Raw genomic sequence first — 13,583 nt, forward strand, 5'->3', positions numbered from 1 at the left:
TACCTTAAGATTCCATGTAAAGGCCATAAAATTGGAAGCTAACCACACCAAAGTCTACGTCTCCATGAATGTGCAAATCTCCATGTGTATGTTTGTGTGGGAATCTAAGTTTCTATGTCATTTTCTGCCTTCATTTATGCCTCTACCACTGTCTCCAAATCCTTTCCCACTTAATTTTTCCTTTATTTTCACTGCTAACTGGCTACCATTAGCACAGAAGCATGTTTCCTATCATTTTATGTGTTTAGGAAGTAGTGTTTTTTCAGTCTCCCTGATGGTTAAAAAAAACATAGAACTACTTTGACCAGGTGCTAGTCACCAAATACCTGTCCTTCTTCCCATGCTCTGTAGGACTTGTAGGAACCCTGCTCACCAGGGTGGCCTTGGTCTGAGATCCACAAGGAATTTAAACCCTAGGCTTACATAGATTTTCTTCTGGTCTTGCTTCAGTTCTAATACCACTTGTATTCATTCATATTTGTATCCTTTCTGGGCTTTGTATTTCAATCCTTGGCCTACAAACCCAAAGAGCAGGGATTTGATCTTTTTTTCAATACCAGCTCCAACCAAAATAATGGCCAAAAGTGTACTTTAGTAATTATAATAACAATAATAATGGCAAATGACATTTATTGAGTACTCTGTGCCAGACATTTTTCTACAGATGTGTTATATACATATATGCAGATTTGATTCTCAAAACAATCCTAGGAAAAGGTTATTAGCCTTAGTCTCATTCTAAAGATGAGGAAAGTGAGACACAGAAATACTAAGGAACTAGCACAGAGTCAAATTGTATGTTGAAGATCTGGAGATTTGAACTCAGGCATTCTGGCTACAGAATCCAGACTCTCAACCACTACACCACGCCGTCTCTTGAGTCATACCGAGAGCAGTATGTATGAGTGGCTGAAGGAGAGATTAGGGGCAGGGATACCATTAGTTAAGTCTTCAAATGGTCTTAGAAACAGGTAATGACCTAGGATGTTGACAGTAGGAAGGGAAAGGAAGCAATAGATACAAGAGGCAGAATTAAGGAAGAAGCAGTGGGACTTAGTAAATGACCAGTTATGGGAGGAGAAAGTCAAAGATGGCTCCAAGGTGTAAAGTCCTTTGTGAGGTAAAATGTTGTTGGCATTAATGAAGGCTGAAGGAGATGCTGATTTGATGCAGTTTACTGTTTGTTTTTTTTTTGTTTCAGAGAATGAGGATAGATGAATTTGCTTCCCCTGATCTGCTGCCTACACTTCAGTAAGCTAATCAGGGACTAAGGCAGTGGGGGCCGGTAGGGTACAGCTTAGTAGCAAATTCAACCAAAGGACTGAATCTAGAAACTTTTGCATAGTTAGTTAGACTGTGTGAAACTAATCCACCTAATTTTTCTGCTTCAGTTTCCTCATTTGTAAAGTAGGGGAAAGTCCTGTCGAGCAGTCTTGTTTTGATAATTAGGTAGGAGCCAAATAAATGATCCAAATATATTCTTTCTTTCTGTTTTAGTCTCTGCCTCTAGAGTTATGGAAAGGTGAGGTTAACAGTGTGAGATTCAGAAGTGAAAAATATTACTTGGATGTTACCAAGACATTTTTATTAGCATTTAAGTGAACTTGGTTCACCATCCTCTCAGACACCAGTGTATTTTATTATTAACAAAGACACTATTAGATCCCCACTATGAAAACTCCAAATCTTGGAGTCATATTCAAATCCTGGTAAAGACAATGTAATTTAATACCATTCCTTGCCTATATTTTAACCTGAAGAATTTCTTAGAATTGGTTCTTATTTTCAATTCTCACCATTCAAGCTTAAAATTTATGTACTTTAAGGTTGAATTACTAAAATAGACTATTTAAATATGTTCCCTGATCCCTCCAGCCTTCCCCCCTCTAAATCCTCACATGAATAGTAAAATGACACCTCTATAATAGGGAAATAATATTGCTTTCTTGGCATTTTGAGTTTTAGGTATTGTTATGATATCTGATAGCATTTGGAAATTCAGTTCTTGAGTTTAGGAGGAGGTAAGTATCAGAGTTGGCAGATTTGGGAGTGACTAGAATAGAGGTAGTGAAAGGCAGGTTGTTGATGAGGAGAGTGTATAGAGGGAAAAATCAAAGACTGCACCTTGTGTAGCACCTAGCATGGGTCCTTGCATTTATTAGACATTCAAATATTTGCTGACTGATTTTAAAAGCACTCCTTAGATGACTAACCATTTTCCAGATCTTCTCCCAAGGAGGACAGACAGGTTGTCTATTGAACAAAATTAACAGCCGACGGTAATGTTTTACTGTCCCCAAAATAATGTCTTCAGCTAAGATGTCAAACCAGAAATGCTAGGGAATTAACTTTGTTGAACTGCTGTTACTGGATATAATCTATCATCAGTCAACCTGATTCAGGGAAGAGGTTGTGCATCATAAGAGGATCAGAGTTGACCTCTGACTTGGCAAAATTTCTTCCTTCATTTACTCACTAAAGTTTAGTGCAGAGCAGGTGATAAACATCATAGGTGATTTGAAAAAAAAATCCTTGTAAAACAAATGGATGGATGGATGTATTCATTCATACAAACAGAAACTCCAGTATCAGCAAAGTGCTGGATTGGGAAGCAGATGCATAGTGTGAAGAGGTATCACAGTAGGCTGATGTGAGGCAGGAGGAGGGTACCCTACTCCCTATGTAAAGTCATTAGCTACCAAATGTGTCATCCCAACGGTATTGCCCAGGCTCAATCTTAGCCCGAATTCAGAGCCCCGTATAACTATTTTGAAGGGTAGGTTCGAGAGAATTTTCCCCTTAATCCTCAGAGAGGGAGAGAAACCATTCTCTACATTCTCTAGACCTATAAGGTACATTGTAGTGGAAGAAACAGGGACTTTTGAGTTATACAGACATGGACTTGAACTATACTTCTGTTACTTTATAGTTATGATCTAATCCAAGTTACTGAATGTTTCTGAGACTTTATGTCCCCATCAGTAAAATGTATTCCTTAAGTCACTCATGCAAGTTGCAGTAAGACTTAAATGAGATCCTATGTGTAACATTACTGTCATGGTAGCTGACACAATGGAAGCACTCTGAAACAATAGCTATTGTTGTTATTACCCTCTTTACTCATCCTCAGAAATTCCTAAGAAGGTACCATGGTCCCTGACTATTCTCCCAAACCTGAGATAAAGTTTCTCTCATCCACAATTAAGGAATGTGTGCTACCAGGGCTTGGTGAAGAATGTCCCCCATTAACTATTTCACACTTCATAAATATCGTGCAGTGCTCCTTTCAGTCCGTTTCAACGCATAATATACATTTACTATTAGAAATGTTAGCACCGAAAATGTGTTACTGTAAAAATCAAGAGGATTATGGAGGAAATAATCTCCTTATTAATCTTCAGGGTAGATGAAACTATATGGATGCATCTCTTTACAGGAGCCACAAAACAGTATGCTTTGATGATACTAATAGAATTTGCTGCAATCAGAAGTGTGAATTTTTATGATCAGACCAGGGTAGACTGATAGACAATAGTTGAATCTCCATTAGAGGATTTGAGTGTGTAAGGGAATGTCTTGGATAACTAAGCTTAGAAATCATAGGAAGCACTGAGCGACATCCCCAGTCACAGATATAATTATTAAAAGGTGCATGTCTCATAAAGGCATTTGAATGCACCTAAGTGATATAAGGAAATATAACAAAAACTTGGCTGAAATGTATGTTTGTTTTTCCTTGTGGTTCCTCGCCGCATTTTAGATGACTGGCATCCTTTGTTTTATAATTCATTCCTTGAAGTGCTGTAGGCTGGTGACCAAGGTGTTGTATTATGTAGGGGATTTTTTTGTGTTACAAGATACTTGTCTGTCAAATCACATCAAGCAGCTATCATTTCTTTAGCTGATCTGCACTATATTAAAAAGAAAAAACTGTACCCTGACGGCTTTAGTGAGAGCAGCTACAAGTGGGTTATTTCCCCAAAGAGTTAGACACAGTTTTGTTTATATAATTTGAATTTTATATACTTCACTACCTATGCACCTGGTGAATACTGATGTTCTGCCATACTACAATAAGAATCCAGAGAGAAAGAGAAAAGACCCAAGTGTAACAATCGTGTGCGAAGAAGGAGGAGGTAGCCACATGCCACTCCTGCAGTCACGTGTCACTCACCTTCAAGGGGATTTCTGTTAGCTTTCATTTTGCATTGCTAAGAAACACACCTTCAACTGCCATCATATGTGAACATAACTATGATCTTCTAGTGTCTTCAAAGTATGTTAAAAATTCATTGGAATTAACAGATATATTTGTAAGAAATATACATTTGTTACAAGGTGTCCCCTCCATACCTAAATACTATTGGGACCCAATGTATGGATACACTGAATACACAGAATAATTTTGTATCAGTGACTATAATTAAGGTGATGATAATGAAGTGACAATAAAGAAGAGTGGATTTAAGTTATAAAGCAGGTAGAATTGCCTATAAAAGTTGTGAGATTCAGACTCCACGACTGAGCAGAAGTCTGCCTGGAAGTATGGAAATAAAGCAAGGACATCTGTGATTCTCTGTTAAATAAATCATTTTACTATCCTATTTAGACATAACCCCCTCCAGACTAGGCTCTCTACTGCTCACTGCTGTACTTTCTGCAGTACACCTAGTACTTGGACTGCACAAAATCATCAATACAGGTACATCTGCTGTATGGAGCCAATGGCAAATGTTTGTGTACTAGATATCAGGAGAGATAAGAGCCATGGTTGATCTGTAAAATGAGGCTTTGGAAAAACGGAGTGTTGAAAACTGACTGTACCCCAGAAAAGCAATGATATGCTGATAGAGAATATTTTCCCCAAATAGAATGATATGTGGAAATTATGCATCAACAAACATTTACTCATCTACAGTCTGGAAGAGAAAATGGTAACAATGTCGGCCCCAAGAGACACTGGAAACTCAGAAGAATTACACTAAGAATTAGAGCAAGAATTTCAAAACATCCTTCTGAAAACAACTGTCTGAAGCCAAGAACGGCCATCAGAGCATCTGTAATGGTAATGCTATGCTGCTATCTTACGGATTACTGATATATGGAGAAGGAAAAGGGGTTAATTTTTTATTTTTTAAAAATTTAATGAAAAGCAATCAACAGCAAAATTGATTGACATCCCCAGACTTAATCTGAATATTCAGTTTTCAGGTGGTTTTATTTTACCTCATTTTATTGCAAAAGCTGATGGAAATAAGTAATCTTGTCACAAAATGGACTATTATGAGAAGTTAATGAAATGAACAAGAATCTGAATACATGGATTTGAGAACGAGTCATGGCGAGTCTTCTTTTACTTGATCTCACAATTATTAAACCAGCTTTTTTTCAGATAAAATAAATGTACATCTGGAAGTAAGAGCTAGCATTCATATTTACAGAAGGAATGAAAATAGAAACAATCAAGGCATTACATATCAAAACCCTGAACACTTTGAATGAAAGCAGATAAAGAAAAATGCAATTTTCCCAATGAATATGCAAACCTGAATAATTTAATATTAATGGAACAGAAAAGCTACAATTTTCCATCCAAACTAATTGCCTTTGATGATATGTAGGAGAAAAAAAAAAAGCTTTTAAGAATTTCCTTTTCACCTGGTTAAGCTATCTTGAATAGAGCTCATAAGCTCTTAGGGGACTTTAAAAAAATTAAAAAGCACACTGACTTTATAGTCGTACTTCCAACAATAGGCATAAATCCACTCCTCCTGCCTTCACATATTTATGTAGAGAAAGAAAAAAGTTAAATGTGCTGTCAGCAGTATCACATAATCTTTGCTTTTCATTATAAATGTTTTTATGCACAAGGCTATCTCAACATCTTTTTATTAGATTATAGCTTTAGAATGTTTTTAATTGAAAAATATGGGTAATTTTTGAGGTCAGAAAAATAAAGTACCAATTACCAAGAGAACTAATTATTGCCTTCTTTTTCTCAGAAGATGTGTTAGTTTAATAGATACACATAGTATGGGTCTCCATCCTCAGTGCAAGACAAGTGGAAGTTTCTGTCACTCTGAGGTTTAAGAACAGCTGAGCTGCAAACACACTCAGAAGAATCTAAAAGCTCCTGCTGGGGGTTCTAACTGGCAGAGCTTTCAAAGATCTGTTCTTTATTCCCAGTAAAGGTACAGCACATAATTACAACAATGTACCAAATTCAATTCTGTGTGAGGCAGGTTGGAGGACAAGTCAGTGGGAAGCTATGCCGCCAATATACCCCCCTAAAGAAAAGGATTATTGATCATAGAAGGTGTGGGAACTAGCATACCCCTCTTCCCAGGAGGTCTGCTTGGGAAGACCTCCTGGGAAGAGGGATATGCTAGTTTTTTTATTTGTTTCTTTTCTCTCTCTCTTGCTCTCGCTTTTTTTTTTTTTTTTGGCTTCTTTTTAACTTACTACATGTGAATATAAGCAAGCGAACCCAATGATGCTACTTTGAAGAAAAAAAAAAAAAAAAAAAACACCCAAAAAGTTTAGAGAAAGCTTAGCAGCCCAGTCACTGTCTCAGGTAAGTTTATTTCTTTCAAAAAGTCAAAGCCAGATTTTTCCCTAGTCTTGCCAATTTTATTCTTTTCTGTTTGATGATGATTTTAATGAATCTAGCAGGAGTAATCACACTTCTGGCCTATGTCTATCCCTAACTGATGAGATTTTGTTTTTATCATCCAGGAAGTTATATACTAATGGAAACTCTATAGGACACTGGCAAGGGTGATAGGTGTAAAACTAGGAAAGAGTATTTATCGCTAGAGAAGGCAAAGAAAGAAAAGGACTCAGTAAGGAATCTAAATTCTTCAATGTTATCAAGTGCCATATGGATACAGAATTAGGACTGAAAAGAGCCCACTTGATTTTGCATTCAAGCTAATACATTCAACAAACATTTGGTAAGTATATGTCATGTGAATTAAATCAATATGATACATATACTTAAAGAAGTTGCAATCTAGCAGGGGTTATAGATATGCAATAAATAACCTCGCAATTAAATATTTAATTAAAAAACATGAGAAAGGAAAAGAAAAAAGGTGCTCTGAGAGAGTTTAATAGGGAGACCTAATTTTAATTGATAGGTAAGTGAAGGCATCACAGAGAGAATGAAAGTTAAGCAGAAACTCAAAGAATAAGCAGGAGAGAGGCAGGCAGCAAGTGGGAGTAAGAGGGAGCAATGTGTGTAATGGTCCAAAGGCAGGAAATAGCATGGTAAATTCAGAAAACAATGCACTGATGCTTTAAGCAGATAGATAAATAATGATGCAACACAAATGTACTCTAGAAATGTCACATTGAGGGCTGTGCCGAGGCTGATTTGGAAAACGGCAAAAGTATAAGTGGAAAAAACAGGCTAAAAGTATATTATAATGGTTAAGGGAAAGATGATGCTGGCTTGGGCTAAAGTGGTGACGGCACAGAAAAAGAGAAGTGAGTAGAACCGATGTATATTTTAGATACAATTAGGAGGTAATTAATGATCCCTTCTAGATCAGTTTCAATGCATTGTTTAAGGCAGAATTCTGATTGCTGTTTGTTAAATAGTAACTAGAGGTAAGGAAGTAGAGAACAAATACACTAATCTTTGAAAAAACTGATGCTAGGTAATGAAGAGAGGGCAGTAGCTATCATGGACCTCAGGGCCAGTGAAGGATTTTTATTCATCCATCCATCCATCCATCCAGCTACCCATTCATACATTTTTAGGCAGTGAATGACTTAAGAAGATGCTTTTCTTCTGAAGAGAAGGGCAGAGTGGAGACTGACAAACTGAAGAGGCAATAGAATAACAGAACAAGGGTAGGCAGGGGATAATAATGCCTTAAACAGAGATAAGTAAATTAGTATGTAGTAGACTATCTCACACACACGTGGACGTGTACACACGTGCACACACCAGCTCAGTACAGTGGTTAAAATCACAATCCATGATGTCAGATTGCCTGGGATTGAATTCTGTACCTATTACTTACTATGTAACCTTGGACAAGGTCCCCAGCCTTCCTTGGCCTTAGTTTCTTCATCTGTAACATGAAGCTAATAATAGTGCCAATCTCATAGGGCCGTGAGGAATTCATGAGATGGTACATGTAAAAACGCTTAGCACAGAATCAGACACAGTAACACCTCAATACATTCTTATTTCTATCACTAATCATGACAACAATAGTATTAGTGATAATAAAGTATCCCTTTTTCTAAGGTTTGACAGCGAGGAAGCTAACAAAAGATATGGGTAGAGATAACTGTAGGTAGGAGAGATGTTGGAAGTTCTGAAGCCTAGGTGCTTTCCCTTTTCCCTGGTAAGAGATTAGGTTGTTTGTAGTAAGTGAAAAGAATGGGGAGGGGAGGGAGTGAAGACTTGTGGAAAGCAGGTAAGATACGGTATAGGGTATAGCCGCTATGGAAAAACGAAAGACTACTGAATAGGAACAAGGAAAATAACTGCTGAAATGGCAAAGAAAGTCCTGCCGAGGTAAAAGCTAAAATGTCATAAAGACACCAATTCGCTCAGTTCACCAAAGAGAACAGGGAAGGCATAAAGCCAGAGAGTTAGAGGCAGAATGAGAACGCAAAGGAGCTCAGGTTTTATTCTGTAAACTCTGGAAGACACTGAAGGGTTTTAATACAGAAATCATAAGGTTAATATAGATTTTAAGATGACTACACTAATACTTTTGATGGGGGAAGAAAGCAGAAGTAAGACAACCAGTTTGGAGCCTTTTTCATTAGGGCAGATGATTCTATGCATTTCCAAAGTTGTCCTAAATGTAGGCTGTCAATATATTTTGAGGATTAAAAAGTATTTGGGCGTTTCCAGACAGAAGTGAATTTAATTTCAGCATAGACCTGGAGAAATATATTTGAACATAATTTTTACTTTTAGAGATCTAAACTATGCTATTTTTAATCTCAGGCTCATACTTGGTTTGAATAATTGTCCTATAATTCAATTCAAAAAACACTTATCTACTATCTATTATATACAATATATACATGCTTACATACATAGTTAAAAGACTGAGTCATATCATTATTTCAAGAATCTTTTTGCTAGATATATATGAGATGACCTAAACTTTATTTGGCACATCCTGATTGATACTGCCTTAGGTAATTTACATAGCATAAACTACTTTGTAATGTCCTTGACTATTTCCCCTACAGACGTGTAGCTAAGGATGGGGAGAGTAAATAAGAGGACCAGGTGACTTCATGTTCACAGCCCCAGAATTATTTATGGTTATGTGCACAAACAAGAAATCTCTTTCATTTTCTACTTTGCTTTGAGTTCAGAAGTTATATTGCTTTTTATGTCCCCAAACTTCATTTCCTCAGTGTGGTACCAAGGATATTCCTCTTGAAGGATTTGCTTGGCAAACTAATACATCTTCCAAGATAAACTGCATTCAGAAAAAAAATGGCTTCAGAGAAATTGTGTAGTGTACCTACCGTAAAACTTATAACCCCCATGGCACAGCTGAATTCTCAGATGGTATATAGCCTTGCTTCAATTATAATATGAATTCAAGTAGCTTAAGTTTCAAGTGTGGACTTTGGTCTAGAAAATTTTACTATTTAATATTGTGTTAAAGTGCTGCTACTTAGTAAATAATATTTTGCCAGTTTAGTTGATTAATTTGCCTAACTAAAAAACGAGAGATATCTCTTCCTCAGGTACCTTTACATGCTCTGTCTCACCCTAAATATACATTCCTGATTTGCTTTTCAAGGATTTGACAGAATCCTTCTACATCAGCATATACAATGCCATATCTGAAAATTAATAAACTCTAAATATGATCAAGCAGTTATTGCATATGTTCAAAAGGAACGTACTCTGTTCCATCTATCACATTTTGATTTTAAACAGGATTTTTAAATTGCAAAGTACCAAATCAGATCAATTCAAATACATTACTATTAAAGAGGTTAAACCTGAATGAACTTTTTGGCCAACCCAATATTTCAGATGAAGCAGACAGTGTTTGACTATTGGGTCCGGCGGTAATTTTAAGAAGTCTTAGTATGCACATGCAAAATGGTCAGAGAGCCAGGGTAAAACTGAAAGCTGTAATAGAACTGTTTGTTCACATGGCAAACAAACTTGTATGGAACACCTAAGTCAAAAATAGCTTTTCTCTAAAAAAGTAAATAAATCATCATGCCCTCTTTCCCACCATCTTTTTTTAAATTTTTCCTATGAAATTTTCTTTCCAGCTGAAGCAGTGTACGTAAAACTTTCAATCAATTAATGACACTCTATGGGATATCTGAAAATTCTTGTGCTTTTTCTAATACAATATATACCACAGAAAACAGTCTCCAGAACATTACTAATTATCTAGTTTCCACGCTTATTCTTAGCCTAACTCTTTTAGGGCTAAATTCTAGCATCAAGATCTAAATAGAAGAAAAAACAGTCAATACAATAATATGTATTATTTTCATATATTAATATCAGCACTGATATAGAGGAAGGCCCACGAGATGTCTAGAGGTTTTCATAATGTAAAACTTAATTTCTTTAGTTTTCAATAATATTATAAATAATAAACAAGGATTTTTTTTCCTGACAGCTAATGTTATATTAAGTTATATAGTTATTATACAGTAGAAAAAAATATCAACGATTGAAATGTCTTTTTTTTTCACTGTTTCTGATAAGTGTTACCTCCAAGCTGAGTTTGTGGGCCCTTAGACTAGATACATACCACAACTCCAAACTGTTCAGGCTCACAAAGGTCATCATATTCATTCTTCAGCTGTGCTAATTCACTGAGTACCTTCTGCTCAGGAAGATGTTTTATAAGGTTCTAAAAAGAAATAAAAGCATAAAAGTTTAGTATTTCATGATTAGGATTATTAAACATGCATTAGCAACTCTAATAGTGATTAACTAGAAAAGCGGATAAATTTCTGATTGTGGTTCTGCCATAGTACCAGTGTATCTTCCCCTTCTCCCCAAAAACTTAACCAAAAAATGAACGACAATTTAATGTGAATAAATACATAAACATGTTTGGTGTCTATGCACTACAGTACATAAATGTTAAATTAAAAAATCATATGACAATAAATAACAATCCAAAACTGACTAACTTTCTGGGCCTTAAACACATAGCATACTTTTTAAGTTTTATTTCCTGTCCTGGTAATTAGTCAATCTATATAAAAAACAGGAAAATACTATGTAGAATTAACTCATGGGCAATAATAATAATCAACTCTACTCTTCATAATTGGCAAAATTGGGAATCATCTTCAATCTTATAAACCACACCAAGCCTGTAAAAATTAATCTGCCATTATTTACAATATCTGTATTTTTTTTCTTTTTTTCTATTCTGTTCTTCTATGTGATTCCTAATTTCCAATACAATTATCAAGAAACAAGCCTAGCCTTGGCCCCTAAAGTCCACACATCATTTTCCCAGCTATTTCAGCTTTACGACCTCACAGCTGGCCACATAAGAGTCAAACACTGAGTCTGAGGGACAAGTGTGCAGCCCAACTAAAATATTCAAGCACATTAAAACTACCTTTCAGAACAACTTGAATGTATATACAATATCTGTACTTAAATACATAATACATCCCAACTTTAATGGAGAACCAAGAAAAAGTGATGAAGTCTGATGCATGTTCAAGTCTGATGCCTAAGAGAATCAAAATTAATGAATTCTTCTCAACCTAGCTTATCTTGGACTTTGGTACAGTTCTAACTATCATCACATTAACCTGCAACCAATGTTTTGGGGATCTGTATGGAATTTAAAAAGGCATATAAAAGGGAAAAAAGCAGGAAACAAAGATTTAAGAAAGTAGAGTTGATGAAAAATGGCAGAGAAGGAAGCTCCAGAGATTGATCCCTCCATCAAAGCAGCCACTGAGCTGGAAAGAGTGATTTAATAAACTATTTCAGAACTGTGGAACCTGACTGGATAATTCCAACAAGGGAGGTGTTTGATAAAGAGAGACTCTGGTAAGAGAATGACATGCATAAAACAGATACCATATACTATTCCTCAGGACCACTGTGAAGATAGTGCCTGAGTTGCCAAAGGGGACGGCTGATGCCAGGGTGAGCAGTGGGGACCTTGTTCTCCGAAATTTGGAGATCTGAGTTTTGGTTGGTTTGGCAGATGCTTACCTTGGTTTCAACATTCTCTGGTTGCAGCAGCTTTCCCTGATGGCATCTATTGGAAGATTTAAACAGATAGAAACACCTCTCCTGCTTTTTGGAACCAGATATTTAAGGAAATCTTTGTCAGGTCACTGGCTGACAGAAGAGATAATGAAACCCAAACTACAATGACCACACAGAAGGAATACACACTACCACTCTCAGCAAACAAAAATCAGCAGTCTGTAAGGAGTGGCAGAATCAGATCCCAGAGTTATAGTATATTCAAATGTCTAGTTCTCAAAGAAAAATTACAAAGCACGTGAAGAAACAGGAAACGGGGCCTGTGAAGGGGAAAAAAAAAGAATTTGACAGAAACTATCCCTAAAGAAGCTCAGACTTTAAAGTTATTAGTCAAAAATATTAAATCAACTGTCTTAAACATGCTTAATGAGCTAAAGGAAACTATGGACAAATAACTAAAGGAAATCAGGAGGATGATGTTATGAACAGAATGAGAATATCAATAAAGATATAGAAATTACAGAAAGGAATCCAAAAGAAATTCTGGAAGTGAAAAGTACAATAACTGAAATGAAAAATTTACTAGAGGGGTTCCACAGCAAATTTGAGCAGGCAGAAGAAAGGATTGATGAACCTGAAGATAAGGAAATCAAAATGATTCAGTCTGAGGAACAGAAAGATAAAAGAAGAAAAATAAACAGAGCCTGAGGGATCTGTGAGACACCAAGCACACCAACATGTACATCACAGGATTCCCAGAAGAGAAAGGGGCAGAAAAAATATATGAAGAAATAATGGTTGAAAACGTCCTAACTCTGATGAAATACATAAATATTCACATCCAAAAAGCTCGTTAACTCCAAGCAGGACATCAAAGAGGTCCACTCTGAGACACTTCCTAATTAAACTGTCAAAATGTAGAAAAAGAATTTTTAAAGCAGCAATAGGGAAGTGAATTGTCACATTTAATAGATCCTCAACAGGATTAATATATTTCTCCCATAGGAGTCAAAAGGTTATATTTAAAGTGCTGAAATAAATGACTATCAATAAGAATTTTATATCCACCAAACCATCCTCCTCCAAGAATGAAAAACTAAGACATTCCCAAATTAACAATAACAACAACAAAAGAGATAATTTATTGCTAGCAAACCTGTCCTGCCAGAAATACTAAAGGAGGTCCTACAAGCAGAAATGAAATGACACCAAAAAGTAACTCAAAGACATAAGAAGAAATAAAGAGCAAGGTAACTACATAGATAAATATAAAAGTCAATGTTATTGTACTTTGGTTTGTAACTCCTCTTTTTTTTTCTATATGATTTAAAAGTAAAGTGAAAAAAACAATAATTATAAATCTTTGTTAATGGGC

General features: G+C 35.9%; 1 protein-coding gene across 2 annotated transcripts in view; it reads right to left on the reverse strand.

Annotated features, from left to right (window-relative positions):
* Positions 1-13,583, reverse strand: part of DIAPH2 (diaphanous related formin 2) — a 786,790-nt gene that overhangs the window by 337,592 nt on the left and 435,615 nt on the right. For both annotated transcript variants that reach the window (XM_060138052.1, XM_060138051.1), the window contains one exon: positions 10,773-10,874. In XM_060138052.1, coding sequence (XP_059994035.1) covers positions 10,773-10,874 — 102 coding nt within the window. The remainder of the gene's footprint in view (positions 1-10,772; positions 10,875-13,583) is intronic.

This window comes from Lagenorhynchus albirostris, chromosome X, assembly GCF_949774975.1.
Source record: "Lagenorhynchus albirostris chromosome X, mLagAlb1.1, whole genome shotgun sequence".
NCBI lineage: Eukaryota > Metazoa > Chordata > Mammalia > Artiodactyla > Delphinidae > Lagenorhynchus > Lagenorhynchus albirostris.